The 20,678-nt window shown below is 33.6% G+C and overlaps 1 protein-coding gene across 1 annotated transcript; it reads right to left on the reverse strand.

Moving 5' to 3' along the window:
• Positions 1 to 1,410: 1,410 nt before the first annotated feature.
• LOC145668149 (uncharacterized) lies at positions 1,411 to 16,293 on the reverse strand. Its single transcript, XM_081735736.1, has 3 exons — positions 16,002 to 16,293; positions 12,673 to 13,000; positions 1,411 to 1,780 (listed from the first exon to the last, which is right to left on the reverse strand). The coding sequence occupies exons 1-2, from the start codon at positions 16,282 to 16,284 to the stop codon at positions 12,732 to 12,734; spliced, it is 552 nt and encodes a 183-aa protein (XP_081591862.1). The 5' UTR covers positions 16,285 to 16,293; the 3' UTR covers positions 1,411 to 1,780; positions 12,673 to 12,731.
• Between the last annotated feature and the right edge of the window lie 4,385 nt (positions 16,294 to 20,678).

The raw sequence follows: 20,678 nt of genomic DNA on the forward strand, positions 1-20,678 counted from the left end.
GCGTTAAAATATTAAATGATACTTTTGATAAAGTGGATACTTTCAAATATCTAGGATCAATATTAACAGACGAAAATCATATTCATGAAGAAACTAATGTCAACTAAAAACAGGGAATTCGTGTTACTATTCGGTTCAAAATCTCTTGTCGTTTGAATTCTTTCGAGGAATTTGAAGCTTAAAATATATAAAACGATAAATCATGCCTGTTGTTCTGTATGGTTGCGACACATGTTCGCTTACTCTGAGGGAAGAACATAGACTGAAAGTATCTGAGAACAAGATCTTGAGACGAATATATTGGACCCATGAGGAACGGGTATGTGGAATGGCGGAAACTTCATAACGAGGAACTACATAATTTATACAGTTTACCCAACATTGTTAGGGTCGTCAAGTCTAGGAAGCTTAGGTGGACAGGTCATGTAGCTAGAATGGAAGAAAGTAGAAACACTTTCAAAGTCTTGACTGGAAAACCAATCGGAAAACGACTATTAGGAAGACCTAGGCGCAGATGGGAGGGCAATATTAAGATGGATCTCGCAGAGATTGGAATACAAAGTAGAAACTGGATCCAGTTGGCTAAGGATAGAAGTCAGTGGAGAGCTTTTGTGAACGTGGCACTGAGCCTCCGGGTTTCATAGGCCATAGAGTTAGTTAGTTTTAGATAGCTATATATATTAAAATGTAATTGTCAAGAATATAAGGTGAATTGAAGTTAGCATCCTTTCCAATTATTTCAGACCAAGTGTCTTAGTTCTCTAGAAACCTGCTTATAAACGCTGTATCATTGATCCAAATACTGAGAAATAAGATATTTGTTGTTTGAGATATCTGGCGTAAATGGATATAGTCATTCCTGCCTACCAAATATTAGACACTTTCTGAAATTTTCACTCCTTCAACTTTAGCATACACCAGTATTTCGTTAGCGTACAACTCAAAAGAAATATTTTAAGTAAGGTATTGACTTGGGACCACAGATCCAGTCATATCGTCCACATGCTTACATTTTCTGCTTGGGAGTGAGAAATTGATTACAATCTGAAAATCGGTTAGGACACGATATCGTTGGTTATTTTACATATAATATGCTTATGAATCTTGTCATACTGGAATACAGGAGGATAGGATTTGATAATGTTTTGTAAAGACAATGTTCCTTGAAGTTCAGGAAGAACTTAATGAACTCCTCATCATTTTATAATAAGACATTTTATTTAAAATTATGAATACAGTACTACAACCTAGTTAATATTTACATCAACTAGATCAATAGAGGCTAATCATTATATAATAAATAATGTTAGAATAAATTATGCTTTGTACATAAAACAAATGTTATAAGTACTGTACTTTTTTATATTTTTAACATTTATATTTTTTAAAAAACGAATTTGGATATCTCTTAAGATTAATAAATTCTGTCACTCGATACAAAAATGTTCCTGGTTATTATGTTTCCTATACCAACAAAACATGATTCATGAGTATTGATCAGGTATACTTAATCACTGAAAATAAATCAACATTTCTTATGTGTATTCATATAAGCATTGCGTGGTATTATAAATCAGTCATATTACGTAATGGGCTATGCTTATGCAATAAATAACAAGTGCAACATGACAGTGCCAATGAAGTTACAATTACGCTAGATTTGTATCCGTATTTTGATAGTATATGCCGAGGTAGGCTACACAATTCTAAGTAAGTTTTACTATTTTCTAGAAACACAGTTATACTGAAGTTCAGAGATTTGTTGAATTTCTTCATTTCACTGAAAGAAAACAAAATATAAAATTAAACAATATTACAGGTAATATATTTATTACTGTTAAGAATATGTTTGTCATTGTTAAGAGATGACAAACAATAATATGTACCGTCTTGGTAAAAAAGAAAATACTGGCAACCTACCTTGGTTGAAGAGTCTTTACCACAGCAAAATTAAACTTCCGCAAATTTTAGAGTTTTTTTTACAATATCTTCAAAACTAATAAAAATAATCGAAGAACAAAGACGTGGTGCACTAGACAATATGATTTTGCATGTGATACCTTTAGCACAACTCACCTATCTGCTTTTGGTGTGCCGCCATTTACAAAAGCCGAAAAAAAATAATAAATCTATCGACAGTTGCAAATCGAAAGCAGATAGATGAGTTATGATAACGATATCACATGCAAAAAAAATATTGTCTAGTGCACTACGTGTTTGCTTTTCGATTATTTTTATTTGTTTTGAAGATATTACAGAAAAACTCTAAAATTTGAGGAAGAAGTTTACTTTCGCTCTAGTGAAGATCCTTAGAAGGCAATATTTTGGCAACTTTATCTGGGAAATGCTAAATATATGGCTCTGAATATAAAGATTGTCTCAAAATAAAAAAAAACACATTTGTTTTACTTAATTCTAATTGTAACTAAGAATACAGGAATTTTCAGACAGGTGGATGGCTTGTTTCTTTTGAACAAGACTGTACAAACTGGTACTTAACAGTAAATATGTAACAACAGAATAGAAATTAAGAGATATGACAACGAACCGCGTACTTTCTACTACCATAAAAATTAAGTTTTCTTGATTTTCTTGGAAAATACACTCGAAAAGTCACCCTCAACTATGGCCACCACAATATCACACTAATTGTTTCATACCAACTTCATCTTTGGTCAGTATCATAGTGAAACATAAATTAAAATTTAAGAGCTAGTCCTAACTTGACGTCCTATCTAGTGTTGTAAAAAAACGGTTTTTTTTCTGTGAAGTTTTTTTTCAATAAAAAACATCGTTCTTTTTCATGTTTTTTTTCAAATCTCTGTTTTTTTTCTGGCAACTCTTATTTATTGATTTATGTTGAAGATTATTGAAATAATCAATAGAACTTGAGTCGAAGCCCTCGTAACTTAAAAATCGTTTGTTTCCTTGTACCTATACGAGCAAAATCGTGTGATTATTCCTTTCGGACCTAGGTCATTTTTGTCGTTTTCCTACATTGTCAGTTAGTGACTTATTGCTCAAAAACCATTTACCCGATTGATATGGTTAAGACCTTGCTTTTTAGAAAAGGAATGTGGCTATTTTTTGGTGTAAGTTACATTGCAGTGTTGCCAGCGGGTGGGAAATTACTGAGGGAAATGTAGAGGTGAAAATTTACAAAAAAAAAAATCCCTAACGAATTTCAATATTTTTTTGTAACTAGCACCACTGTTACCATATGGGCCCAAGTCACCTAAAAAAATTCTTTGGTAAATTGACAAGCTACAGTGAAAACTTGAAGTCGCTGGCTCCCATTCAAAGAGAGAAAGAAAAAATTCTCTGTTTCCATACATATGAAATTTTGACACATTTTACGCCTCAGAAGCAAAAATCAACAGATATGCCGGGGCTACAGCTTCTCTAATTATCCTATTGAAACTTCTTATGGTGCGTTCTGTAGGACAAAGAGAAGGCTTTCAGGTAGTGGTACACTTGTTCTAACGTAGCGAGCAACAGGGAAATAATAGAGGGGAAAAAGGAAATTTGCCGAATTTTTCACCTAAAATCGGGAATTAATTATTTTGGCTGGAAACACTGCTATCAAACAGACGTAAACTATCTGAAAGTAAACCTTGGTACCCCAAGAATATATCCTACAAGTATCATGGCGATATCTAACAAAGTAAACATGAAATTTAAAAAACAAATCGCATTCTACTCCAGAAATTCACCATTTTCTTACCATTTACAGAACATGGTTTATTATAAATCTCAACTGTATTTCCCCTAATTATTTTATCGAAACTTTTTTTGGTGCGCTGTGTAGGCTTAGGACCAGGCTTTCAGACAGTGGTACGTTTGTTCGAATGTAGCCAACAAGAGGGAAATAATAGAGACAAAAAGGGATTTTTTTCAAAACTTCCCCTCTAAAATCGGAAATTAAAATTTTCTGTAGCTGGCAACAGTGCTAGCAGACACACATAAACTATTTTAAAATAAGCTTCGGTATCCCTATAATATATCCTACAAGTATTGTGACGATATCTAATAAAGAAAGCAGGTCATTAAAAATATTTCATTCTACCTAAAAAAATCACAGTTATCTTTCCACTTAGAGAACAAGCTCTTCTGTAAACCTCAACTGTACTTCCCCTAATTATCCTATTGAAATTTTCTATAGTGCGTTGTGAAGGGCAAAGACAAGACTTTAAGATACTGGTACGTTTGTTCCGATGGAGCCAACAAGATGGTTATAATAGACAAAACACGTAATTTTCCCAAAATTTCCCCCTAAAATCTGGAATTAATTTTCCGTAGCTGGCAACACTGCTACCAGACAGACGAAAAGTATCTTAAAATAAATACTGGTACATTACTAATATATTCTACAAGTATCATGGTGATGTTTAAGAAACAGATTCTAATTACGAAAAATATATTTCGATAAACAAAAAGTAGGGGAAGATCAAGAGTTAGAACTTAATCCGAATTTTACGTGCATCCCTAATTACCCCACTAAAACGGTATGTACCCGAGTTCGTTCAGCAAGGACAAATGTTCGACTGGCGTAAGCTGACTTGCACTCGGACGTATAGGTACGAATTTATAACAAAAATTTCGAATGTTTTGTCCAAATTTAAGATTTTAATTTCCGTAGTTGGCAACACTTCGCACAGGCCAATCCAATTGATGTCAACAATTAGATATCCATCCGACGTATCTACCTGACAAGTCTTAAGGAGGTCTCTTTACAACGAATGAAGCTACAGGGGAAAAGTAATAAAGCAAATTCGAAATTCGAAAATGCTTGAATTTTTGACTGGGGTGAAATCTGAGAAGGAAATTCGACACACAGAAGAAAAAGAAACTAAAATGATAAACTATGCTCCAACCATATTTGGCAAAAAAAAAAAAAAAAATCCCGATATCTTAATTAGTGTCCATACAGGAGCGGATTAAAAAAAGTGACACACTCGTATGTGTCACTTTGGCCACCTGGGTTCGAAAGGGTTATTGTACATTTGATTACATTTTTTTGACTAGTAACTCGCGTTGTTGTAGTAATTATAGTCTTGACTAATAATAATATCGTTGTTGTAAACAATCACTTTATAAGGAAAATGTTCTCTCCTTTTTACATCTTAGTTCCAATACTGTTGTTGAGAAATGCAGGGTGTTTCAAAATGAATATCGGGGATTTAAGTCTTCGTAGTACTTATTACATTTTACATACAATTATAAACAATTCATCAAATAAAAGAACACCTCAATTAGTTTTTGCTTCAAGTGTTCGATGTGGGCTTCATTCGTCACATGGTACACATGGAGTCGATAGGTGAGAAAGGCCCATAAACTTTCGCCATATGGCACAAAACATCCAATTCACACAGACGGTTGCACTCTAACTACAGATTCAATCTTTGCCAAATTAAAACACAAAAAGCTTTCTGCTTTCTAGTCTCCATCTTTGCTACTTGCTCTTTCTAACGGCAGACAGAGGAAACAATGCATGGCATGCGTGTGTACAAAACTTTTTGGGTTGCTCTTTCATTTGATAATACTTATAATTGTAAGTTAATTGTAATAGATACTACAAAGTTTCAAAACCCTAATATTCATTTTGAAACACCGTGCATTACTTCAAATTATGTCATTCTATATTCATGCCTTGCACTCATGTTCACACTCATGTCAAAAATTATTGTCGCATGTCTATAAATATGTTGTTGTAGGAATATAATTTGATAACGAATCCGCCTGGTATTTCTTATAATGTTAGTATGTGTGTAATCGGCAAAGACATGTATGTGGCAAATTTCATGTCAAAACAGCAGTAAATAAGAACAATAAAACGAAAATAAAACTTTCTTGTCCATTTAGCAACATTTTCTTTTACTCTTTCTCATTTTCATATTTATAATTCTTTTCCTTTGAAATTTGGCACAAATATACATTTCCTGATCATACACATGGTATCAGTATTAAAAGTACCCTGCAAAATCATTATCAAATTATATTCATACAAGAAGACAGTTATAGATATGCGACAATCATTTTGAACATGAGTGTACATATCATTAGGGCCGTCCCTAGGCAATTTGTCGCCCGTGCAATGACGTAATTTGCCGCATCCCTCTTTCTCCAGAAAGAACAAATCTTAAAAGTCACGATTTTAAGTATGCTACTCCAGCATGAATAACGAAAGGGAGGGAAACTACACTCGCACTCAGAAAGGCTTAAATACTTACTACAAGTACAATCTTGTTGTGTCTGTTTCTTTCTTTAAATATTAATCTATTATGTTAGTGAAAGATAAAGCAAACACATTTGAAAGATGGTAATCCTTTTTATAGAGTTCAATATCGAGTTTCAATCTCAATATATCAGTTTGCAATTATAGTGCAACTAGCTCTTTTATCTTTATTTCTTGATTTTCCTTCTACATCTGTTTTTTCTAAGTGTTTCCACCTTCAATGATAATGATCTTATTTGCGACAAAGACAAGAGAAGCTTTCATATCAGAACTCTGATAACTAGCCAAAGGGGAGAGGCGTTCGAGAATTGAGTTCTTGTATTTGACAACAGCACTGACCATGTGACAAACTAATGCGACCTAAACAAAATTTATGAATCTAGTATTCAAATAGAAGGCCAGCTTAGTAACTTTAACTACTATGATCACGAAGTCTATTTCCAACAAGAAATATTTATTTTAAATAAAATACTTATGATAGATATTGCAGCCCCGTGCAAATGCGCGTGTTGCACATATGGTAGAGCCGGCAATGCATATCATATACCTAGTCGACAAATTATTTATATATGATATTCAGAAAAATATTAGTAGGCAAATTAGTATTAGGTTTTACCTTTAGACAAGTTATTTGCATTTTATACTGTTAGTGATATTATTTTCGTACTTATTAAAGGCCTATTTTCACGAAAAAACAAATGTTCATTTATACTTTTATTTTTTGGTTGATATTCGTGAAACACTACAGAAATCCGGATTACTAGTAGGTACGCTACTCATATAAATTGTAAAATATTTGTACCGTATCAGTATCTAGTATTTAATTTATGTTGCATTTTATGGTAATTACACCTACATAAAAATACTTCAGACTTAAATGACGTGAGATACACTACAAATGACTATTTGAAAAAAAAACGAAATTTAGAAAAAAAACGAGAGGCAATGTTTTTTTTTCTAAAAAAAACGTACATTTCTGAAAAAATACGAACGGTTTTTTTTCTATTTACAACACTAGTCCTATCATATATCACTAACCATACTATGTTCTGTGGTCCTGACACTTTCATCATAATGAAAAGCCTGGTAAAGGTATATTAAAAAAAAAAAAAAAAAAACCTTTAAAAGATAATTTCTTCCCAAACAATATCTTTTATCAAAGATTGATTTTTTTTTAAATTTTATTACTTTTTCCTCTATTACTTTAAACACTTTCTCGTCTGTTGGACATTGCTACTTTACTCTATCTCTTTCTATTCTCAGAATCTTCTCACTCTATTCGCTTCTCCGTAATATCCACTTTTTTCCCTATATACTACAATACAATATTCCACAGAAGACAATTTTTGTGTGTCCTTTTCAAGATACTTTATTCACCGATCAACAGAATATCGTTTTTCTCTTGCTAAAACTTTGTTACATGATTCCTATTATTCATTTTATCTCTGCATTACACTTAAAACATTAAGTAACAAAGTTGCGTATTGTACTTTCTCTCTTTCAACTTCTACTAAATACACATTTCTTTTGTTTCAATCAGGATTGCTATCTTTTTTTTTTTTTATTATTATTTGGTTTCATTTCACAGTGTTTCTACCGTAATGTAACGGGATATAATTTTAGAAAGGCAGACTTCATAAAACTTTACACTGAACTTGGGCAGGTAAACTGGGACTATCTTACAGGATACAGTGATGTACAGGTAGCTCTTAAATGCTTTTACGACACTACATATAGCATATTATTGACCTTTGTCTTTCAAAGAAAATAAAACCTCCGCAAAACTATCCAATGTGGTTTACTCTGGATATTTAATAAGAAAATTAAATAAAAAGCATATCATCACATGAAAATAAAAGAGAGGGATTGGAATAAAAGTTTCCATCAACAAGAGTTCAACAGCGAAATTAAAAATGAGGTACGGAATGCTTATAAGAATTTTGTATTAATGTCCGACGCATTCTTAAAACAAAATCCATACAAATTATAGAATTTTGTAAAAAGTAAGACACGGTATTTAAATGCTGGAATCTTATCTAATAATACTAAAGAATTAAACAACTATGATAAAATCGCTAAGGAGTTTGCGGACTACTTTCAGTCTGTATACACTAAAAGTGAAGACAATATCACAGAACAGTCAGTGTGGTTAGATAACGGTCTTAATATACTGCGTATACCATCAATAGAAATGCAGGAAATTGCTAATATAATAAAAAAGACGTAATCGAAAAGAGAGGTAGCCCCCATGGAATCCCAAGCTATATTGTAAAGGGTGGTATAGATCACTTCCTAACACCGTTGAAAATCATATTTAACCTGTCAATCAACTCTGGAAAATACCCTAATGAGTGTAAAAACAATGGGAGTAAGGTTTATGAAACAGTCTTATACCAGCGGATAATAGCACACGTGCGGTCATGTATATCAGAATCACAACATGGCTTTCTTACAGGTAGTTCAACGGTCACAAATCTTAGTCTAATAGCTACCTTTATAAGTAAAACACTAGATTTGGGCGACAAGTAGATGTAATATACATAGATTTCGCCAAAGCGTTCGACAGCTTAAATCATAATAGATTGCGTAGCAAGCTTAAGCACTACTAAGCGAACTTACTGATCTATTTAAATCTCACTTGGAAAACAGAAAGAAAAATCGTCGTGCACAAGGGTTGTAAATCTCAGGAGTATGTAAAACTATCAGGGGCGCCACAGGGGTCAAATTTAGGGTCATTGTTGTTTCTATTGCTTATCAATAATCTACCGCGAACTATACAAAACTCTCACAGGCTGATATTTGCAGATGATGTTAAAATATACATGGCAATAGAAACATTAAATGACTGTAAAATGCTTGAAAATGACGAATGAAATAATGGAATGGTCCAAAGAGAACATCATAAACGTGAACACTAACAAACGCAATGTAATATCATTTACAAATCGCAAAACCCCTCAGAAAATTCCGTATAAGATGAATGGCATCACTATACCAACCGGGTTGCCGGGTGCATGTAAGTAAAAGTTTTATCATGATAATTTCAAAATTTGTTTTTCATTGTTTTCAGAAATTACATGATGTAGACAGATCCGTAACGCACCTTTTGATGCACTGAAACATCAGCAGGGTTGCCAATTCAGAGTGTTAATTTATGAAAACTACTATTTCCCTAGTTCCCCCTTAGAGAGACCTCATCCGATTAGTTATTGGTGGAAATGAAAAATTCTTATTTTTGCTCCATAGTTTCCAACCTACTCCAACTAAACAAGCTGAAAATTAACGACATAACATCCATACGTATGAGTTACGAATCAATTCACATGCTTTGCAAAAAGAAAAAATACATTTTCGGTTACATCTGGCAACACTGGGTGGTTCCTAGTGTACTTCAATCGTTGCTTCCTAGTTTAAAAACATATACATGAACAAAGCTTCATTTTGGTATAACCATTATTTGTGTATCAGTTCAGGTTTAAAAGTTCTACTATCCCAAAATCCGGGTTGCATTGCACCCTGTATATGAGCACTATGTTCGTACAAAACTCGAATACGCAGCCACTATATGGAACTTTCACACACAAAAAATAATGTAAATAATATAGAAAAAAAATCAGAATAAATATCTAAAGTATTTGACATATAGGGAGACACAAGTATATCCGAAGACATACAATAGTCAATCTTTCAATTTAAACTTTAATACATTAAGTCTAGAACAGCGACGTATAATGCAAGATATGTTGTTTCTATATAAGTTTTTTTAATAATAAAGTCGACTGCACCAATTTACTTCAAGAATTTAAAATACGTACTTATACAAATGTGACTCGCCTTGAAATTTTCAATTTCTTTTACTGTGACAGATTGCAAAGAAGAGATCAACAGTGTGGAGATTGAGTTCAACGTACAATAGGTTAACAAAATACAGAATACATTTTGATATTAATATTAATAGCATAAGTCAGTTCAAGGCAGTTCTTTGTAATGTAAAAAGAAATAATTGTAGATGAAAGAACATTAATGATATTGCAACTACATTATAACTATAAGTGTATTATAATATGAATGAATTAATGTGTTATAGTTGCTTAATACATGTAACGGACACTGTAATTGGGTTATGTAGCCTGTTGTGTCTAGAAATAATTAAATAAATAAAAAGATGTTAATTTTAGATTGTCTTATGTAATTTCTCTTCTAAATATATATTGAATACAACTGGTAAAATTAAAACTTTCCTGTCAAATGTAGCTTTCAATTCCAATTATTATAATGTTTGCTATTCATTTTCCTGGTTCACATACAACATTTTTTGATATTCTAGATCTTTCCCATTAACTAACATCTTGAACTTAACGTAGATCATAAAACCCAATGGTCCATCAACACACAAACGAAAACAACCAATAACAAAAATTTAATTCAGTAACTTCCTTTATTGTAGTAGTAGTAAAGAGTTAGGGATTTAGGAAATTCTTTAATTATCATTTAATTTCAAAGAATATTTCTAACCTTAGGCATTAGAGGGTTACGCCCTCTCTTTGGCACAGATTTTACTACACTGTTGTTTAAAGAAATTGATGATGGTCTATGTGAAATTATCAAAGATCAATAAAAAATCTAAACACAAGATTAGTGCAAATATTAAATATGAGTGCAGAAAAGAACACATAAAAATTGGTGCAAATAGGAAACTGTTTTTTCAACGGACTTTGCAATACATCTATTTAATGTATGAGTAATTCTTTAATCTTTCTTTGGACCTAACCAAAGATTTCCCAAGTAAACTGCTATACACATACCATGCATATCTTTTATTAAGTGGTATATATTCGTCCATTTTTGACGTTTTAATTTCCTTATATGAACATACAGCTGAAACACCTTTTATGAAGCAACATGTTCTGTAATTTTACTTTTGTATGTTGTGCCATCTATTTGTGCAGAAAATATTTTCCTCAAACGAAACTTTTATCTTCACAAACTAGGTGCTTTGTCTAAGTATCCTAGATCAACAAATTATAATTCGAACCGGTTCTTAATAAGATATAGATCTAGTATCTCCTCTGAGCTGATTCTTTGGAGATACAATGGTTCAGTGGTAGAGTTTAACCTCTGGTTCGATCCAATACCATCTGAGTTTGTAATGGACAACTTTTGTCTGTTGCTTTTCTTTGGGTTCCCCTATCCTCCCACATCTTCATTCCTCTAATTCTGTGGAATACGTTTATTCTAATTAATAATGCATTAATTACCACTCTTAGGAAGAATTTTATTTTATTATTCATATTTGATTCGCCTTGTGATTGCGTCTGCTTCCTGTTTTACGTAAAATTCAAAGTTTGCATTTTGTATAGTTCTCTGTCAAAATGAAACTGTCAACTTTGTAGTAACTTTAAATGTTTAGCATTGTAGCTTTTGTTGTGCAAGTTGTGGATTTGATTTTCGGTTGAAGAACATAAAGTTCGTATAGCCTACTAAATAAAGCGGACGCCTTGTACAACTTCAGTGTTCAAAGGGTATACGCTAAAGTCCACATATAACCAGCAATCCAATCAATCAATCAATCCAGGGGGAGACTTAAACTAAAATTACTTAATATACAGTACTCCTTCTACGCGTAGAGAAACATTTTCTGTAAAATTAATATATATATATATACACTGTATATTATAGTCAAATTTAGCCATCATATTGTTTAAGGGTTATTTCGAGTCTTCTGAGATAGTCTTGATGTTCTGTGAAAATTATACTAATTAGAGTCTTGTGTGATAATCTTGAAAACGTTTGAAGATTATTAGAGTATTCTGTGATAATCTTGATAACATATGAAGATTATTGGAGTCTTCTGTGATAATTTTGAACATTATTAGAACTTTTGTGATGAACACTATTAGAGTTTTTGTGATAGTATTGAGACTAATAAAGTGTTCTCTGACATTCTTACAAAGATTTATCTGTGATAGTCTTGATACTCTATGAAGAGTCTTAGAGTTTACTCTGATTGTCTTAACGATATATGAAGATTTTTATATACAGTTTGTGTGCTAATCTTGAGAATGTATGATGACTAGTGGCGTATTTACAATTTTGTTTCGGGGAGGTCTTTGCTAACTTTCGGGCGGGCTTTGCCTGAAAAGCTGAAAATTGTGCAAGATATTTCATATACTTTACTATAGTAAGTAAAATTTCGGGGGGCTTAAGCCCGGAAGGCCCCCCTAAATACGCCACTGATGATGACTATTGAGATTTCTTTGACAGTCTTAAGTTTCTATGAAGACTGCTAGAATCTTCATAGAAACGGTCATAATCTTGAAGAAATGAAAAAGAAAAGAAACTGTAATCGATCTGTAGAAATATTAGCATTTCTTTGGATCCTAATATTATTGTATAGTTGTACTAAATATAAAAGTACGTATTGAATAATATCTTACCTGTGAATCTAGATCTGCTGCTTAATAAATGTTCGAGCTTCAATACCATTTAGAACAGACTACATCGTATTAGAATTGTAGGCCCATTGCTGGTTTCCAAAATTGTTGTCCGCATATCCAAATCCGTTGGCATAAGGATTTTTGTTTGCTGAATTCATAAGCCGTGAGATGCTATTGATTGCAGCCAGTATTAAAGCAAGTTTACCCACTAGTACTCCTTTGAAAGCAATTAGTTTAGTAGCAATCAATGCCAAAGTGAAGATGATAGCGAAAATGCCTCCAAACATCATCATCATTAGGCTAGCATGACGTCTTTCTTTACGATTACCTGTAATAATAAAGGACAAAATTAGCTTCACTAAAAACATAGTCTAGAAACAATAACACAGGAAATTGTTCTATTATCTAATAGATAGGTCTACATTGAAAATAAAATATATGTTCCCATTGCAGCGTATTCTTTGTTCTGTTGTTCATAAAATCACTTTCACTGCACGTTGAAACCCTCTTTTTTTTTTTTTTCTTTTAAATTTCTTGAAAGTACTGCTCACTCTTAAATAATATGAGGAACGAATCTAGAAATATACTAATATATTCAGGGCCTGATTTAGGGGAGGTGCACCGTTGGATGTGCACCTCTTTTAGTTGTAAATATACGCTATCTAAAATGAAAAGCTAGCAGTGAAAATGGAAACATTTTCATAAGGACTCTGTACGATTCAAGTATCCATTATATTCTTGATCTAAAGCAGCAAGCTAATTATATACTGAAAATTACACCAATAGATGGTGACCATGGCTCAGTTGCTAAATCATTGACTTTGCATTCGGAAAATCGTGGGTCGCCGAGACCAGACACTGAGCATTTCTAGGACAATTTCTCATTCACACCACAGATGCCTAAAGGCATTAAAAGTTCAAATTTAATTTAAATGTACTGATAGTTTTATATATTGGTCACCATCCGTCAGAAAATTCTGAATCCGGCCCTAAATATAGGGCTATATATACTATAAATGTAACGATTTCAGAATGTTCTGATATCGAATAACCACTGATAAGGTTTTATTTACTATAAGCTATATTTTCTTTTTACAGAAGAGTTCTTTTTCCCCGAAGAAGATACCATGTGTTGACACCAGTGGTGGCTCTAAAGGATAGTCATTCGCCCCCAAAAATAAGTTAAATTGTATCTCTACATGCTAAGGAATAAAATCTTACGAATATACTGGTGCAAGAAGTCGAAGAGACCAAATGATTTTTTTATAAAAGTTAAAAGGTAGTCCAATGTCAATTCTAGCAATTTGAGTATTCGTCGAACCGTATACCTACAGATGATAGTTTGATGCACAACTCCATAATTGCATTCAACGGGATATCCTCACGATTGAAACACATACATTTCCAGGATTACCCAGAGGGAGGTATTCTGTCACATACACTGTATCACAAGATCTTTTAAACAGAATGGTTAAAAATCTAAATATTTTCTTACTTGTACGTAAAGGGTTCAATAAAACAAACTCATTCCAGTGAAACTTACAAACAAAGGGAGACGGAATTCCGAATTTTATATTTGGAATGAAATCATGAAAACATTAGGGAGGTATGTTTATGTGGAGAGGGACAGTGTCGGAGAAAGAAGTGAACATGTATTTTACGAAACAGAATAAAAAGGAGATTTTGATAATAATATACCAATCCCATCGAATATTTCTTTCTATGTTATCTAATGTAATATTTTGTGTGTGTGTGTGTGTGTGTGTGTATAGATCTCAGAAGCGGAATGGAGCTTTATTTCCTTCGCTTGAATTAATAAAATTTATTTATTTTTGTAAATGAGATTTCCGAGAAAAATGTCGGAAAATAACCTATATTAGTGTCGAACCCTCAACCGATATTAGTTAGTTTTCGGGGTTGCTGAAATGCACGGTAACACTTCCGATGCTGTTTAAATCCAAATTCAGACCCTCAACTTGAGGAGTAAGGAGGAACATTTAAAATGACCGATATTAGAGGACGCTTCAGAAATAGGCAAAAAGTGACTGACTAATGGAACATATTACTATTTTTATTATTATTTTAACACAGCAAAGAGAGTGAGTGACGCTAATATAATACGAGAGAGAAGGCATAACTTTCTAAAAACACACTAATTTTTATTCGGAGAAGTTGAAAAATCTTTTCAAGAAATGTGAATATCTTGAAAATGAATGTTAACCATATGTAGGGTTTACAACGAGACTAGATGTGTACCGAAACCACGAGAGTGATCTATTGTTTCGGAAAACGTATCTGGTTTTGTTGAAGATATGTTCTGATCGCGTATCGCGTAAAATATATTTTATCTCATCTCGTTTTCGTGGTTAACCCTAAGCTTAGTTCAATGCAGTTTAGCGTCTCTTTCCAAACACCGAAACAATATCAGACGTCGACGTACAAAAATGAAATGAAATCTTTGAGTTTTACGTCCCACGAAGCCGGTTAAGCCGGTTAAGCTAAAGGAGACGGTGATGATGAATAATGAATGAAATGGTGGAATGAAGAAAGTGGGAGGAAACGGGAGAAACCCGACAAAACCCATGCACACGGTGTTTGTCCACTACAAAGTTCACTTGGCGGGGGCTGGGATCGAACTCGGGACCCCAAGCACCAGAGGTAAACGCTGTACTACTGAGCCACCGCTGCCCCACGTCGACGTACAGTTTCAGGTGAAATCTGAACAACCATTAATACATTTAAATTTTAAGAATTTAGCCCGGAATTTCGTACACCAAAGGGTGAACGCTAGAGACTACCCCCAACGAGCTGAACTATATCCCAATTGCTTCAGGCTAATATATTCTTTCACATAAGTCTGCTTTTATTGTTCCTTTCAAATGTACATTTGATACACGTACGTACATATCCGATCCCACTGACGATTCATCTTTTGATCACAAACTAACACAGTGTTTCTCGAGCGATGTATCGCGACACACTTGTATGTCACGCACTCCCTAAGGTACATCGCGAAATCTTAGAATTTAAAAAAAAAAAAAACATGAAGAAATTAACAATTATTAGTTAAAATCGAGACAGACTGTACCAGTCAAGACCTCCAGCGATAGCAATAATACTCAGTGCTATATAGAATCATTATAAAAACTAATTGGTTTCACTATTATAATACTAAATACTGGTATTATTATTGTTATTTATAATAATAAATATATCAAACAAATATGTCGTGATGTCCTGAACGTTCGGTAAAGTGTGACGTCAGAGAGAAAAGGTTGAGAACCACTGAACTAGAATAATAATAATAATAATAATAATACATTACTTACGTCCTTCTTCCACAGCTGTTTCTTCTTCGGGCTCAACAGACATATTGATAAGTTTATTCTCGTCATCACTTCTTGATATCGCTAGAACACTTCCAGGAAATGCGTTCACTTTAAGGCTCATATCTTGAATCAACTTAGGCACAGAAAGTAAGAAGAAGCTGAACCAATCCTTATCCTCAAAAGCGCGCTTAGTATCTTGATCCATTGTTTGGTCACCAGTATATTCCAGCTTCATAAATCCGTCCAGTAAGTCCAAAGATCTCTTATTGACTAACGTATACATGTTAGCAAGTGTTTGGAGTTTCACGCACTGGAAATCGAGTTCTGTCAAACACTGTATCATAGATTTCGGAGAAGATTCTTCCGTTACTTCAGTAACGGTTGCCGAACACAAACACGACAAAAGAAGAAATGAGACGAAAAACTTAAGAACTGACATGTTTGGAGTTTTGAAATAGATGACAACTTGATGAGGTCTGAAGAAATACTGAAGATTATAGTTTGTCAACGGTTTTTATATCCTTAAAACTAAATTTCAATATTAATTAACTTGACATTAATTTAGCTGAAATTTGTTGAAAGCCAAACACGTGCCTTGTATCTTTTTAATCTTATTAAAGCTTAAGTTTCCAAGCAGTAAATAACAAATTTATGAATATATTTTTTTATCAGATATAATTATGCATTTTTTCAGACATGTGCTCGTCGTTCCATAAACGTACAAGCTGCATTAAAACTTGTTGAAATTTTTTCTTATATGATTTATATACTTAGCTCACGAGAAAGTTCCTTCTTTTATTATTTCATCAAGATATATAATAACACCGATATGCAAGAAACCAAAATATGTACCTGCACGTGTACTTTTTTCTTTGAAGATTTTCTGTTGTATGAAGAAATGATAAAGGGGAGTGTAATTGCAAAAGAAGTTGGATAGAGTTGTCTCTCGCCAACCAGTGGCGGATCCAGCTGGGCGATCGGGGCGATCGCTCCCCTCAGAAGAGGAAACTTTCTTATTTTATGTATATAAATAAAACCCATCCCAGACTTTGAAGCTGTTAAAAGGAGGTCTAAGTAGCAGTATGACAACCCACCGCCCCCCCTAGAAGTCGATCCTGGATTCGCCCCTGCAGGATCGCCAACATTATTTAATATATATATATACTGTCCAGGGACGCATACAAGGGGGAGATCCACCGGGTTGGGACTTCCCCCCCCCAAAAAAAAAAACTTTTTAACCCGATATACATTTGCACACTTTCTTAATAAAGCTATAATTGTCTAACAGAGAAACACAGATGTAAACTGAAGATTTCAGCTTACTCATCATATGTAATACTTCTTTTCTGATAGAAACAATCTAATTTTACCATTTGTCTTGAGAATATAGATGTCAGTACTTAAAAATTACTTATAATTTCTTTTCTTTTCTTTTTTCATTTTCTTTTCTTTTTTTTTTTTTTTTACGGCTGTAGAATAACATCTATTTGATACTACATAAACATAGCGTCTTGTATTATTGGACTGTCCAAACCTGGACCCCCCCCCCTCCCAACAAAAGTTTATGGGTGCGCGCCTTACACTCTCGATCGAAAGTTTTCGAACACTTCAGATTTAGGTGAGCATCAACTTTGAACCTATTATTTTAGCATAAGAACTTTGGGCCCGTGTTTCAAACGTACTCCTATCTAAAAAATAAATAAATAAATAAAGTTTATCTAGCGACAGTTGAATCGAAATTTGAGACATATTGAGGATAAATATGTCTTGTAATTCTTAAAATAAAAACTAAGAAGGCAATTTTCTACAGATATTCCATAGTGTAAAGAAAAATCTAGAAGATGAGGCAAAATATTACTTTTCTGAAAGATGTGGACAAAGCATACCAATGCAGTGAAAGAAATTTGAATGAGAAATAAATTATACACGATTTGTTGTTCTTTATTCCTATTTGATATTTTATCGTTTGAAAGAACAAAATACCGTATTTCGAAAAGTGTTTACGATGGTATATACATTCTGTGGTCATTGTCGCTAAGTACAAGCATATGTGTAGTGCTAATTGTTTATCTCCCATGGAGGAACAACTGGATAAATGAAACAGTCGTAAATACTTTTCAAAGTATAGTATGTATGTCTTTTAAAAACGTTAATATATCAACAAGATAAACTTTGTTTAACCTTTAGAAACTGTCACTGCATTGATCCTGTATGTTTAAATATTCCCCCAAAAATATGTTCCCTCACCTTCCACACTTTCATTCATGCTATGCAATACCTATACAAATTGTCTCCTTACGTGACATTTTAAAAATTATAATTTGATGTACATATGCAGTATCCTGTGCAATGCCCCTTCGATGCCATTTAAATCCAAATTGGCCCCAGCAATTTGGGGAGAGGGAGGGGTATATATATAAAAAATGATCGAAAATTACCAGCAAGACAAAAAACTTCGTCTGCCAGAGAGAGCATCAGTAGTAGCAAAAAGTGACTGACTAACGAAACATATTACTAATTGTTTTTATTTTAACCCAGAGAAGCAGGTAATTGGCGGCAGTAAATAAATAAGTAATAAAATAATTACTTTTGCTTTCTTTCGCTTTCGAAAATTCTATAGCGATACTAAACTTACACGATGTCGTGTAAATCGCCATATACAGTGTAAACGATTAATGTGTACAAAAATGAACCTGAGGTCAAAACAAGTCCTCTCGGCAACTTTTCTCGTGTCGGCGTAGTTTCGGATCTACTTGATTCTGAAAATATGAAAAAAATGAAATTTAGAGCCATTTAATTCGAATGTCAACAAGCACACTGCTGGCGATCAATTAAATTTAAAAAGAAATCATAACTGCTCTTTCTAAAAATGGGCATTACAAAATTAAGCAATGTGAAATAAAGGGATTCTCCAAAGGAAAGAAAAATTCCCGGTTATTTTCTCAGCTAGAGGTAGATCGAAATTAGATTGTATTAAAGAAGATCACAACAACGCAACAAGCATCAATTTGTTTGAACTAACTCGATATTTTGAATTACAATCCGCCATATTTATGATTGTCTGTCGTGTTGTGTGTGGTTGCATAATTTTCATTCAAAATGATCGAACTTTAAGATGTGAAATAAATTATATATCACCGTGACAGAGCGACGATATAGTGAGTAGTAGAACCTTGACTTTGTATTATGACGATTGCTTAATAAACCTCGCGGCCGGCCGCCTCGCCAGAATTTTTCTAGATCTTTCTTTAGCACATCAACTGCATACCAGGGTAGTACCTTCTTATTAATTCCTCTCGACTCCTTTACCCACTCTTTCCCTCTACTTGGGCTGGCCTGGTCATTGATGCTGAAACAAAAAAGTACGTTATTTTTACTTCTATTGCTTAAAGACTGAAATACGTACAACGAATAAACGTACCTGTGTGTGAGGGGAGTTTTATTCGTGTTAAATCTAAAGCCATCTTTCCCTTTTTTTGTTGTATTCATACATACCAACAGGTAACTGATGACAGGCAACGGAGAGCAACACAGATAATAACGTTTGCTAGTGAAAGAAACTGACAGCAACTGTGCTATCCGGTATAACACATGCCTAGAACAGAAGGTATGCAAGATACCATTGATAGAATTTGCTTTTGACGATTCAAAGTCAATCAAAATATTCCTGATACTAATTACATCATAAATACAGGTACTTATGTAATCACGATCAGGCGATAAAGCCTACGGTACAGGCTATACAGTACAGGCATTACGGTACAGGCGATAATGGTACAGGTTTTCATTATGTGGCGTGTGAGCGAAGTTGTTTAAGTGAGTCTATGTTGATTCGAACGAAAAGGTCGGAAAGATGCTAATACAGTATTTAATGTGACAAGATGCATGGAAACTCTTTTTATGAACTGGAATAGTACTGAGAGGCGTATATCTAGTCGAGTCAACAAAATTTTTTGGCTGGACCAGGGTCAGTAACTTAGAGGTATGGCCCTGGGTGAATGATCTATGGGTACCTAGAACCACTCCCTCTTGATTTTAGCAAGTATACCTTGGCCCATCTCCTAAATTTTCTGAAGGATACTTAGGACTAACCTCATTATATTTTGGAAATTGCCAAATTTAAAAATAGGTATGATAGCATAGGACTGCACTGTGAAAAAAAAATGTAGGTGGCATACTTAAAAAGATAAGTGACATGAGTAATTCCTGTCGTTTTTGGACAACGTACAGAAGACGTTTAACTGAAAACGTATGTTTTATAATACATTCTGTATAAGTGTTCCATCTGTACGTACTTTCCATATGAAACAATGTAGGTGGTCAGGATCTCACATACAAATGGACGTATATAACATAAGTATATGCATGTGATATACGGAAAACTGTTAGATGTCAGACATCCTGCAACGGCATGATGTAACATCTAAGGGCAGTGCCTATGTAGCATACGGATAACGTATGCTCCGTACTGATTTCTATAGTAAGCAAGAGGATACCGTATATTTGTACATTATACCACTGTACGGAGGACGGACTTTTCTCTGTGTGGGATATATACCTATGTAAGTTTTGGAGTTTTATCTTGTTCCCTTTCATGAGTAACAAATTTCCGAAAATGTAAATTTGAACGGGTTTTGACCTATACTGTCCTCTTTGATAAGACTTTATTACCTTATA

The sequence above is a fragment of the Thermobia domestica genome, chromosome 1 (assembly GCF_964235325.1).
Source record: "Thermobia domestica chromosome 1, izTheDome1.hap1.1, whole genome shotgun sequence".
Lineage (NCBI taxonomy): Eukaryota > Metazoa > Arthropoda > Insecta > Zygentoma > Lepismatidae > Thermobia > Thermobia domestica.